We start from the raw sequence: 13,697 nt of genomic DNA, 5'->3' as shown, positions 1-13,697 counted from the left end.
ACAATCTGTATGTGAACAGTCAGAAAGTTCCTGATTTTTTAATCCAATAATGTAACATTGAAACATACTCAGCTTATTAGTTCAACTGCAGTGCATTTACCACATATCTTAGTTGTTTCCATTAATATGACTTAAACATCATGTCATGACATTAAGAAAATACTATAAAATATGTGAACTATTCAAAAAGCTTCTTCCATCTTTCTCCATATTAACTGAAGAATTGTTTAACAATTTACTTACATTCAAAGCAATTTTTCATAGTATTACTATTTTATAAGATTACTCGCTCGTGACTTGAGATATTTGTTTTTTGGGGGGGGTTTGAGACATTTGTTATATATGAAAATTTATTCTTTCATCCATCGGCTTTAAATAATCTTTTTCTGGTTTTAAAAGATGTGCTTCGATGGATTATATGCAAAGCTTAAATACTTAAAGTAAGAACTATATTATAGTATTTGAGTTTCTAAACTATGGAGTCTGAAAATTCAATCTGTTTGTACTGTTTGAGGCTGTACGTTAGAATTCTATATCTAATTTACTCTGCTATAAGGAAAAAATGCGCAAATCTAAAATAGGGTATCATATTCAATATAGAATTGTTTGTGATACTGATATTTAGAGACATTTGACACTTGCAATCAATTTTATAAAATCAACTAAAAAATTGAGAGGAAGGATTGCAGTTTTTGAAGAAATAAAACTTTAAACAGGTGATGCATTTATAGTTTCAGACACTTGAGGTCTCTCTTCGCTCAAATTCTTCACTCAAGTGCTGTCATAGATAAACAAAAGAAGGGGCGGAGTTCCACTTTAGCTCCAGCCATTACCGTCTATGGAATGTGAGTCCTATAGCAGAACAACATTGCGTTTTAATCCAAAATAAGATAATCTACATATCCAAGGTTCTCAACGTGTGCTATGGTAGGTTCTTCCAGAAAAGGCCCGGGAGCCCGGCGCCTGCTGCTATCGCTTCTCTTGTTGGCAGCCTGGGAGGCGGGGAGCGGCCAGGTCCACTACTCGGTGCCCGAGGAGGCCAAACACGGCACGTTCGTGGGCCGCATCGCGCAGGACCTGGGGCTGGAGCTGGCGGAGCTGGTGCCGCGCCTGTTCCGAGTGGCGTCCAAAGGCCGCGGGGACCTTCTGGAGGTGAATCTGCAGAACGGCATTCTGTTTGTGAATTCTCGCATCGACCGCGAGGAGCTGTGCGGGCGGAGCGCGGGGTGCAGCATCCACCTGGAGGTGATCGTGGACAAGCCGCTGCAGGTCTTCCACGTGGAGGTGGAGGTGAAGGACATTAACGACAATGCGCCAGTATTTCCAATGGCAAAAAAGACTATCTGGTTTCACGAATCGAGGTTGCTTGATTCGCGGTTTCCTCTAGAGGGAGCGTCTGATACGGACAGCGGAGTAAACGCTCTCCTCTCCTACAGGCTTAGCTCCAGTGAGTTTTTCCTTTTGGATGTACAAACAAACGATGAACTAAGCCAATCTTTGTCTCTTGTACTGAAGAAAACTCTGGACAGAGAAGAAACCTCTGAGATTAATTTGGTACTGGTGGCTACTGATGGGGGCAAACCTGAGCTCACAGGAACCGTCCAACTACTTATTAAGGTATTGGATGTGAATGACAATGAACCAAGTTTTGAGCAATCACTTTACAAAGTACAATTGTTAGAAAACATTGCAAATGAAACGTTAGTGATTAAACTAAACGCGTCGGATGCAGACGAAGGATCAAACAGCGAGATTGTATATTTGCTTAGTAGTGATATGCCTTCCACTACAAAAAGCAAATTCAAAATAGATCCTAACTCAGGAGAAATCAGAATTAAGGGACAATTGGATTATGAAGAAACGAAATTCTATGATATTCAAGTCATTGCAGCCGACAAAGGAACTCCATCGATGTCTGGGCACTGTAAGATTTCAATAAAACTCTTGGACATCAATGATAATAGACCGGAAGTATCCATAACATCTCTTTCACTTCCCATTCGAGAGGACGCACCGCAAGGCACTGTTATAGCTCTCATGACGGTATCGGACCGCGACTCCGGTGCTAACGGGCAAGTGACCTGCTCCCTGACACCTCTTGTCCCCTTCAAGCTGGTGTCCACCTTCAAGAATTACTACTCGCTGGTGCTGGACGGCGCCCTGGACCGCGAGAGCGTGCCGGCCTATGATCTGGTGGTGACGGCGCGGGACGGGGGCGCCCCTGCCCTGTCGGCCTCAGCCAGCGTGTCCGTGGAGGTGGCCGACGTGAACGACAACGCACCCACGTTCGCGCAGCCCGAGTACACGGTGTTCGTGAAGGAGAACAACCCGCCGGGCTGCCACATCTTCACGGTGTCGGCCCAGGACGCGGACGCGCAGGAGAACGCGCTGGTGTCCTACTCGCTGGTGGAGCGGCGGGTGGGCGAGCGCTCGCTGTCGAGCTACGTGTCTGTGCACGCAGAGAGCGGCAAGGTTTACGCACTGCAGCCGCTGGACCACGAGGAGCTGGAGCTGCTGCAGTTCCAGGTGAGCGCGCGCGACGCGGGCTTCCCGCCTCTGGGCAGCAACGTGACGCTGCAGGTGTTCGTGCTGGATGAGAACGACAATGCGCCCGCGCTGCTGCCGCCCGCTTCCGCCTCCGCCTCCGCCTCGGGCTCGGGCGCGTGGTCCGCGGCGGGCGTGGCAGGCGTGGCGCGGAGCGAGGTCGTGGCGCGGTCGGTGGGCGCGGGCCACGTGGTGGCGAAGGTGCGCGCGGTGGACGCGGACTCGGGCTACAACGCGTGGCTGTCGTACGAGCTGCAGGCGGCGGCGGGCGGCGCGGCCGGCCCGTTCCGCGTGGGTCTGTACACGGGCGAGGTGAGCACGACGCGCGCCCTGGACGAGGCGGACGCGCCGCGGCAGCGGCTGCTGGTGCTGGTCAAGGACCACGGGGAGCCCGCGCTGACGGCCACGGCCACCGTGCTGGTGTCGCTGGTGGAGAGCGGCCAAGCGCTGAAGACGTCGTCGCGGGTGTCTGTGGGCGTCCCGGGCCCGGAGGCGGCGCTGGTGGGCGTGAACGTGTACCTGATCGTGGCCATCTGCGCGGTGTCCAGCCTGCTGGTGCTGACGCTGCTGCTGTACACGGCGCTGCGGTGCTCGGCGCCGGCGGCAGAGGGCGCGTGCGGTCCGGGGAAGCCGAGGCTGGTGTGTTTGAGTGCGGTGGGGAGCTGGTCGTGCTCCCAGCAGAGGAGGCAGAGGGTGTGCTCTGGGGAGGGGCCGCCCAAGACTGACCTCATGGCCTTCAGCCCCAGCCTACCTCCAGGTCCAGACTCCACGGAAGAACGACAACTGCCGTTAGAATCAGAGCACTTAGGAAAGGTGAGCCTTTTCGTTTCCCCCTACCAACACTGGAACTATTGTTATCTTACTATGAAGTATGAGGTCTAAATTGGGCATCAGCGTCTTCTATTGAGTATTTTGCTTAACTATCTTTCTGACTTTAGAATTAAATGAGAGTTTAAATTTGAATAAACTTTTCCGTAGTTAAATATTTTTAATTATGGAAAATTAGACAATTCTAACCCACACCCTTGTATTGACATGTTGATCAGTATGTCTCAATCAGCATGATTGAATTAATGTATGAAGGCCTAACACTATGGACTAATGAAATACCTGCTATAGTTTATTTTACTACTATGCATTTTAGTACATTTAAGAGTTTACAACTGAAAATGTATTGCTACATGAGAATTTAAGGGTAGGGTTTTGTTCTTTTTTTTTTTTAAGAGTAGGTTTCATATTATTTTCAGGAGTCACCTGGTAATTTGTCTCCTTCTCATGGTTGGAGAATAAAGAAGGAAGAACTTGCTTGACATTTCTTAACATGCTAAAAAGGAAATTCAAGTGTTGAATTGCAATACAGAGAAATATTGTGTGAAACATTTTGAATGCTCTTGAAAGCATCAAAAGGAGATGGAAGGAATACACAGAGTCACTGTACCAAAAAGAATTTGTTGAGACAGAGAAATCTTAGGAAGTGCTATATGAACAAAAGCCAATGGTAATGAAGAAAAAAGTTTAAGTTGCACTGAAGGCATTGGCAAAAAGTAAAACCCCAGAAATTGATGGCATACCAATTGACATGTTTCAGCTAATCAAAGCAACCCTGGATGTGCTCACTAGTCTATCTCATGATATGTGGAGGACAGCTGTTTGACTGCCTAACAGGAAGAAGTCCATATTTGCTCTCATTTCCAAGAAAGGTGATCTAACAAAATGTGGAAATTATGAAACAGTATTATTGATATCACATGCAAGCAAAATATTGCTGAAGATCACCCAAAGCTGACTAGAAGAATACATTGACAGAGAACTACGAGAAGTTCAATTTGGGTTTAGAAGAGGTCATGACAACTGGGTATCATTGTTGATTTCAGATGGATCATGGCAGAAAGCAGAGAATTTCCAAAGAATATCTACTTGTGTTTTATTGAGTATACAAAGACATTTGATTGTATGAATCATAGCAAACAATGAGAAGAATGGGAATCCCAGAACATTTAATTTTGCTTATCTGAAACCTACATTTAAATCAAGTTGCAGTTGTCTCAACAGAGCAAGGGAACACTCCATGGTTTTAAATCACAAAGGATGTGCATCTGTGTTCTATCCTTTCTCTATAACTATTTAATCTGTACACTGAGCTAATCATTTGAGAAGGTGGACTCTAAAAAAGATCAGGATCACAGGAAGTCTTATTAAGAACCTGTATCATTCAGATGACACAAACTCATTTGCTGAATGAAGGTGAGGAGGACGTGTAAGTTTGCTGCAGAAAAAAAAATCAAAGACAGCTTTCAATATGGATTGCATTTCAACATCAAGAAGATAAAATTCCTTGCCACTGGATCGATAAGCAACATCATGATAGATGGAAGAAATATTGAAACTGTCAATGATTTCATCTTAGTTGGATGTGCAATCAACACCCTTTTTCCTAGCAGTTATGATAGGAGATATATTGCACTCAGACGAGTCTGCAGTCAGGGACCTCTCCAATTTTACTGATGAACAATAATATCAGGTTGAGGACTAAGATGTGTGTAATTGAGGTCATGGTCTTTTTAATCACTTACTATGTGTTTAAGACCTGGACAGTGAATAAAGATGACAGAAGAAGAATTTATGCCTTTGAGTTGTGGTGTTGAAGAAGAGTGCAGAATATCCCATGCACTACCAAAAGAATAAACAGCTATGTCTTGGGAAAAGTGCAGCTAGAGTCCTTAGAGGCATGAATGGCAAAGCTTTGTCTCACTTTTTTCTTTTTTCACTTTGCTAGGGAAGGTTATTTCTTATAGAAGGACATCATGCTTGGAATGGTGTCAGCAAAAGACAGGAATACCTTCAATGGGTTGGATTTATACAGTGCAGCAGTGGGCTTAGAGATGATAGATGGCACGGGGAAGGATAGGGCTCATATTTGTAGTCCATAGGGTTGCTATGAACTATGGCACCTAGCAACAATAAATATGACACTTGAGGTTTATGTTAACAGTTTAATGACTCTAATCTAAACTCATTGCCATCGACTTGGTAATGACTCATAACTGACCCTCCAGTCTTTTTCTCTGGCTGTAAATCACACTGGAGAAGATTATTCATCTTTCTCCAACAAAACTAGTAGCTTAAACCACCAGAGAGATGTGACTATATTCCTAATGATGTTAGAGTTTTTAGAAAGTAAGGATTGTTACTTGATGACATTTTCACTTGAAAAATCTGTTGTATAGATGACACGCTTATCTAAAACAGTCTTCTATTTGCTTCTTCATAGGTGCTCTCAAGTAGACTATGACTCCTAGTGACCCAATGTACAACAGATCTAAGCCCTGCTTAGTACTGCACCAACCTCACAATATCTGCTGTGCTCAGATCTGTTGCTTCAGTCACTGTGTCAATCCATTTTATTGAAGGTCTTCCTTCCTTCCACTGATCTTCCACCTCTCCAAGTTTGATATTTTTTTCCCCCAAGACTGGCCTTTTTGGCCAATATGTACAAAGTCTGGGGGGTTGGGAAACTCACCATTCTTGCCTCTATGAAGCACTATGGCTGCACTTCTTCAAATATAGATTTGTTTGGTCTTTTTTTAGTCCATGGATATTCAATACTCTTTGCCAACATCACAATTCTAAGGCAGCAGTTCTTCAATCTTTCTTATTCATTATCCAACTTTCTCATGCAGATGAAACAATTGCACATACCATGGTCTGGATCAGGTGTGTCTTAGTCTTGACAACAGATTTGCCCAGTGTAATACAATGCTTGATTTTTCAAATGTTGATTCCATGATTATTTATTGTGGATCCAGTCCAAATAGAATCAAATCCTTGACAACTTCCAACCTTTTCTCTATCATGATGTTGCTTATTGGTCCAGTTATGAGGATGTTTGTTTTCTCACTGTTGAGGTATAATCATTTTTCTTCAAGTGTTTTACTTCCTCTTTACTTTTAGCAAGTAAGGTTGTGTCATCTTTATTTGGAAGGTTGTTGATAAGTCTTCCTTCAATCCTCAATGCCACATTCTTCTTCATATAGGCCAGCTTCTCAGATTATTTAGTCAATATACAAATTAAGTAAGTGTGGTAAAAGAATACAACCTTGATACACATTTTTCCTTACTTTAAACAATGCAGTAGTCCCTTGTTATTTTCAAAGGAGTGCTTCTTGGTTTGTGTTCAAGCTCTACATTAGCATAATTAAGTGTTCAAATTTGGGTTTGGGTTCTTTTCCTTCAAATGTGTGTTGGCACTGATGAGACGATAATAAATTCAACTTGGTGATCTTAGCCTAACCATTTCACACATAGGCGTAACATCAATTTCCATCTAGGATCTCTCTCTCTCTCTTTCCCTCTCTTTCTCTCTCTCTCTGTAGTTGTGGTTGTTATGCGCTGTTGAGTCATTTGTGACTCATAGCGACCCTGTGTACAACAGCCCTAAACCCTGCTCTATCCCTTGCCAATCTTACTGTCTCTGACATGCCTAACCCCATTACTCCAGTGACTGAATCAATCCATCTCATCAAGGGTCTTCCTCTCCTGCGCTGTCCCTCCTCCCAAGCATGACGTCCCTCTCCAAGGACTGGTCCCACCTTGCAACATGCCCAAAATATGTCACACAAAGCTTCAGAATTCTTGTCTCCAAGGAGCAGCCTGGCTTCACCCTCTCTAGGATGAACTTGTTTATTCTCCTTGCAGTCCATGGTATATTCAATACTCTTCTCCAGCACCAAAGCTCAAAGGCGTTAACTCTCCTTCTATCATCCCTAGTCATCGTCCAGCTCTCTGAACATAGCAAGTAATTGCAAAGACCATGGCCTGAATCAGGTGTACCTTAATCTCCAGACTTACATCGTTGCTCCTCAGTACCTTGGAGAGGTCTCTGAGAGCATACTTTATCAATGAAATTTGTCGTTTAATATCCTGGCTGCTGGTACTAAGAGTGTTGATTATAGAGCCAAGAAAACGAAAGCTGTCAACAATCTCAATCTCTTCACCTGATGCTGCCAGTTGGTCCAGTGGTGAAAATCTTTCTCTTCTTTTTTTTTTTTAATTTAAAAAAAATAATTTTAATGAGCATTTACAGAGATTTTGGATTTCCATTCATTCATTGAATCTTTGTCTTCTTGACATTGGGCCTCAATCCATATTAAAAGCTGCAGTCCTTGACCCTCTGCAGCAAGCGCTTCAGGTCCTCCTCAGTTTCAGCAAGCAGGTTTGTATCATCTGAATAATGCAGATTGTTGATAGATCTTCCACCAATCTTGACCCCACATTTCTCCTCATAGAGCCCAGCCTCTCCAATAATCTGTTCTGCATACAGGCTGAAAAGGTATGGAGAGAGGACACATCCCTGGCATACGCCTTTCCCAATTTTGAACCTTGCAGTGTTTCCTTGCTCTGTTCTAATGATTTCCTCCTGGTCCAAGTATATGTTTGGCATACATATATACATACTAGTTTACTTACAAAATTTGAATACATTGTTTTTCAGACCAGATTCTTCCAATTTCCCTCAGCCATCATCAAATTGTACAACCCCATGATTAATCCACCCATCCACTACCCTGCGGTACATCCACCTCTCTATGTTTCTACCCTCTTCCTCTTTAGATCCTCACACTCATTCTACAATAATAGTTTTATACAATATTTTTTCCTTGTGGAACTGAGTCAGTTCACTTAGCATAATGCTCTCCAATCCCTCCAAGCTAGGTAATAATTTACAAAAATCATTGCTCCTGTGTGCTGCGTAGTATTCTATTGTGTGAATGTACCATAATTTCTCAATCCATCTGCTTTAAAGGCATTAAAAAGCTTGCTGAGGAAGTCATTAATTCCACTTAAGGATAATATATTCCTATAGGAAACCTCTAAGGTCCTTCAAGTTGATAAACTGTAAGATTCAGAGAATATGCATTTCCTGGTAAAAGAAACTTTCCTTTAATACAGTTACAAAGAAAAATAAATGCCTTGGAAAAGAAAAAAGTTCTTTCTTGGAAGAAGCTGTCCTGCCCAGAGTAATGTGGCTTCTCTGTACCTTCTTGAGACTCCTGTACAGAATATGTGAATGATAACATGGACTTTGCCCTACTGGTAGCCTCGCCATTACATATCCACCATAAAGAAATAATAATTTTAAAAAAACTTTGGAAGTTATAGTTATGTGTAACCAGATCCCCAGAGAGCCATTGGTCCATCAATTCTTATTAACTTTTTATACTTTTTTGCATTTTTTAAAAAAGTAAAGCTATCTAAGAGAATGCATATTGTTTTAAAATGTTTATTTTGTCTTTCATTTTTTAAAAAAGCAACTGAGGAGGACCTCATGCACTTACTGCAGAGGGTTAAGGACTGCAGCCTTCAATATGGACTGAGGCTCAATGTCAAGAAGACAAAAATTCTCACCACCGGACCAATCGGTAGCATCAGGATGGATGGCGAGGAGATTGAGAGTGTTCACAGCTTCAGTTTGCTCGGCTCCACGGTCAACACTCCTGGAACCAGTAGCCAGGAAATCAGATGTATTGCGACGGGAAAGTCTGCTGTTAGAGACCTCTCTAAAGTACTCAAGAGCAACGGTGTCTCTCTGGAGATTAAGGTGCACCTGATATAGGCCATGGTTTTTGCAATCACTTGTTATGCATCAGAGAGTTGGACAATGACCAGGGAGGATAGAAGGAGAATTGACGCCTTTGAGCTGTGGTGCTGGAGAAGAGTATTGAATGTACCATGGACTGCCAAGAAAACCAACAGATTCATCCTAGAGAGGGTTAAACCAGGCTGCTCCTTGGAGGCAAGGATTCTGGGGCTTCGCCTGACATACTTTGGACATGTTGTAAGGAGAGACAGGTTTTTAGAGAGGGACATCATGCTGGGTAGAGTGGAGGGACAGCGCAGGACGGGAAGACCCTCTGTGAGGTGGATTGATTCAGTGACTGGGGTAATCGGGATGGGTGTGTCAGAGGCAATGAGACTGGCACAGGATAGAGCAGGGTTTAGGGCTGTTGTACATAGGGTCGCTATGAGTCGCAAACGACTCTACGGCACATAACAACAACAACAACACTGTTCTTGTGCCTCACCTGGAGGTGGGGGAGCTACTGCTTTTCAAGTTTAACCAAAATAATCAACTGGAATGCTGATGTCTATAATTATTTCCTAGATCCCTGCTTCAATATTTTAAATGCTTACCTCAACTTAATGAATTAATAAAATAAATTAGAAATTAATTATTTTTAAATTTAATATGAAGAAATATCATTAATGAAAATAACCTACTTAATTGTTTTATGAAAGTTCATTTAAATATTTTTTATTAAAACCTTCATTGACAATTTATCATAATAAATTAAATGGTAGAATATAGAAATGAATAAAATGCAACCCAGGCTTGTATAGAGGGAAAACAAAAACTTCAGTGTTGGCATTAAAACCTTTATACTTTAATACTTAAGTGTCAGAGACTGAATTTTATATCCCCAAAATATGTGTGGGTAATGATGCAATATTGGTAGTGTTCCCCCATGATCTGAAATATCAAGCAGTTGTAAGAGGATTAGAGGATTAAAGATGAAACACACTTAATGCCATCATAACCCTAATAGGAATTAAGAGGAATTTTCTTGGAATGTGGCCTGAAATATCTTTTATAAGAGAAAAATAAAAGAAAAACCAACATAAAGGGGGACATCAGTACTACTAAGAAAGAATGTCCAAAACCTCTGTGTGTTTTGGCCCTACGTCTCTGTACTGTAAACTTTGAGAGAAAGATCAAGACATTGAGATCTCCAAGTAATAACACTGGGCTTTCCTCCAGAACCAACAAAGACAGGCATTCCCCCTAGAGCTTGTACTTCTAGATCCAGAAATTGCACTTCCAATTTCCTTAGGGTGCTTGGATGGCTTAGTGTTAGGGAGTTGTGCTTCCAAATGAAAGGCAGGTAGTTTCGATCTACCAGCTCCTCCATGAGAGTATGATGGGCAATTTAATCTCTTTCCATGTGATAAACAGCCTCTGAAAATCTGTTAGAGAGTCAGCTATGATTTAGTTCTAACATAAACACAAACTCTAAGAAAATAAGTTTCTCTTTGTTAAAAGCCGTTCACGTTTGGTATCTGTTACAGCAAGCACTAGATAACTAAGACATTTAGATAATGTTGAGTTTGTTGTGGGTGTATGCCTGGGGACAAAAATTTGAACATTCTCTTATCTTCCTAAACTCAAAGTCTTCCAATGAAGATTCACTGCTTAACTTTCAGATGCTTAGAGAGTGAATACCTGTCATTGTATTGACAGAGCTCTTTAGACTGTGTCATTGCCTAGTCTTCTATACATTTATCATAACAGTGAGTCATGTTCCAAAGTTACTTATCTTTTTTTCCTGACTGCTTATGTCATCAATGCTTTCTAGTAACAGTATTTAAAGGAATTGGAATCAGAAATTCATCCAGAGTAGAGGTAATAAAACAAGGCCAAACCCCGCATTTATTTAATATGTGAGATTTTAAGAGAATTAAAAAATGTCAATGATATGTAAATGTTAAGAAAGAATATTCTCTTTCTTGGTGAAATGGTAACTCAGCACATTTGAACCAAGCAGAATTACCATGTGTTAAAACAAACTGTAAAATAACTGCACTGTGAAACAAAAAATTGACTTCTGAGATCTTTATATAAATGATAAGACAGCTAGCAAGGGTATAGTTCTTGAATAAAAAAAAACACTAGAGTTGTTTACAGACACTTTTGCACATTGATAAGCTTACGTGAACATGTTTGGGTTTTTTTTTGTTTTTGTTTTTTTACTTGCTGTGTGCTGTCGAATCAGATCAGACTGGCACAGAAGGAGATTGCCCCTCCTTCTCCAGCGGAGCATCTGGTGGATTCAAACTGCGGGCCTTTGGGATTGCAGCACAACTTCTTGCCACTAGGCCACCAGAGAGAGCTCCCTGTGAACATGTTTTATAAGTCAATAATTCTTATAAAAGTTCAATGACATAAAATATGTGTATAAAATATCAAAGAAATTCTTTTTCTATAAAACACAGCCTTGAAGGGAAAAGTTTATAAGATTTTACCCAAAAGTGGCCAGCTAATGTTTTTAAAGTTACGTAGCCTTTATAAGGCAGCTCTGGTGGCCTAGTCATAAGAAGTTGAGCTGTTAACCCAAAGGCGGCACATTTCTAGTGGTTTGATCCACCGCAGGAGGAAGATGGACCATCTCCGCCTGTGCGAACTACAGCCTCTGAAACCCCCGCTGAAGGGTCAGCTAGGAGCTGGTTCTGAGTCCTAAGCAGTGAGAGTGGTAATATGTGTTTCCGTTTTCTTATTTGTAAGAGGCAACTAGTACCTATCTCAGAGAATTGTGAGAATTAATGGGATAGTGTAATTTAAAAAAATGGAGCAAGCCCTTTCACATGGGAAACATTTCTAATAAAAGCCCACTGCTGTTCAAACCTTTAGTGTTGTACTGTTTGCAATATATTGGCATAATTTAAAAAACTTAATTAGTATGAAAGTGTATACACAGACACACACACACACACATATTGATAAAATATAAAGACTAAGGATTGCTTGAAGGACATTATATGTAAAAATGGAAAGTTTGAGAAGGTTCAAAGTGTAAGGAAAAGAAAATTAATGTTTGTATAATACTTACACACTTAACCACATGATGTCGCTGTCCACCACAAGGTCTTCCTCCACAAAGGTACTGCGTGCAATACATACTCAGGCGCTGCTTTTCGTCATCATATCATCAGTATAGAACGATAAGAAGATTCGATAAATGAAGAATAAGAAATTGAGATTGTTTCGTTAAATTCTGGACAATTATTAGAGCGACCGAATATTTGGGAAAGTCTTGCAATGCTGTTATCCTGTCGACAAGGTTTGGGAACCCGGCGCCTGCTGCTGTCGCTTCTCTTGTTGGCAGCCTGGGAGGCGGGGAGCGGCCAGGTCCACTACTCGGTGCCCGAGGAGGCCAAACACGGCACGTTCGTGGGCCGCATCGCGCAGGACCTGGGGCTGGAGCTGGCGGAGCTGGTGCCGCGCCTGTTCCGGGTGGCGTCCAAAGGCCGCGGGGACCTTCTGGAGGTGAATCTGCAGAACGGCATTCTGTTTGTGAATTCTCGCATCGACCGCGAGGAGCTGTGCGGGCGGAGCGCGGGGTGCAGCATCCACCTGGAGGTGATCGTGGACAAGCCGCTGCAGGTCTTCCACGTGGAGGTGGAGGTGAAGGACATTAATGACAATGCGCCGGTGTTCCCAGTGGCAATAAAAAATCTGTTTATTTCCGAATCCAGGCCTCCGGGTTCACGGTTTCCACTAGAGGGCGCGTCAGATGCAGATACTGGAGTGAATTCTCTGTTGACCTATGGGCTTGACTCCAATGAGTATTTTACACTGGATGTTAAAAAAAATGATGAGGAAATAAAATCTCTGGGACTCGTGTTGAAGAAGCTTTTAAACCGAGAGGAAATTTCAGAGCATCATTTAGTAATAACGGCAGTTGACGGTGGGAAGCCAGAGCTCACTGGAACAACTCAACTGAAAATTACTGTGCTGGATGTAAACGACAACGCCCCATCATTTGAGAAGATGGTCTACAAAGTGAGATTATTCGAAAATGTACCAAATGGTACCCTGGCAGTGATTGTTAACGCTTCTGATTTGGATGAAGGGATAAATAAAGACATTGTATATTCTTTAAGTTCTGACACGTCGGCAGATATTCTGTCAAAATTCCACTTAGATCCAGTCAATGGACACATAAGTGTAACGGGTAAAATAGATTTCGAAGAAAAAATGTCATTTGAAATCCAGGTAGAAGCAATTGATAAAGGAAATCCCCCGATGACGGGTCACTGCACTGTTTTGTTGGAGATTGTGGACACCAATGATAATATACCTGAATTAGTAATAAAATCACTATCATTACCAGTATCAGAAGATGCTCCCCGCGGCACTGTCATCGCCTTGATCAGCGTGTCTGACCGCGACTCCGGCTTAAATGGGCAAGTGACCTGCTCCCTGACACCTCTTGTCCCCTTCAAGCTGGTGTCCACCTTCAAGAATTACTACTCGCTGGTGCTGGACGGCGCCCTGGACCGCGAGAGCGTGCCGGCCTATGATCTGGTGGTGACGGCGC

At 42.5% G+C, this 13,697-nt stretch overlaps 2 protein-coding genes across 2 annotated transcripts in view; both read left to right on the top strand.

Moving 5' to 3' along the window:
- The first annotated feature begins 924 nt into the window (after positions 1 to 924).
- The window catches only part of PCDHAC2 (protocadherin alpha subfamily C, 2), a 294,194-nt gene continuing 281,421 nt past the window's right edge, over positions 925 to 13,697 (top strand). The window contains exon 1 of the mRNA XM_006891145.1: positions 925 to 3,357. Within this exon, the coding sequence (XP_006891207.1) occupies positions 925 to 3,357 (2,433 nt within the window). The remainder of the gene's footprint in view (positions 3,358 to 13,697) is intronic.
- PCDHA3 (protocadherin alpha 3) overlaps positions 12,416 to 13,697 on the top strand; it is a 2,355-nt gene continuing 1,073 nt past the window's right edge. Inside the window, exon 1 of the mRNA XM_006891191.1 lies at positions 12,416 to 13,687. Within this exon, the coding sequence (XP_006891253.1) occupies positions 12,416 to 13,687 (1,272 nt within the window). The remainder of the gene's footprint in view (positions 13,688 to 13,697) is intronic.

The sequence above is a fragment of the Elephantulus edwardii genome, unplaced genomic scaffold (assembly GCF_000299155.1).
Source record: "Elephantulus edwardii isolate Elephantulus edwardi_28Jun2011 unplaced genomic scaffold, EleEdw1.0 scaffold00095, whole genome shotgun sequence".
NCBI classification, from domain to species: Eukaryota; Metazoa; Chordata; class Mammalia; order Macroscelidea; family Macroscelididae; genus Elephantulus; species Elephantulus edwardii.
Note: the sequence above shows the minus strand (reverse complement) of the source record. Positions and strands in the feature narration are given on the sequence as shown.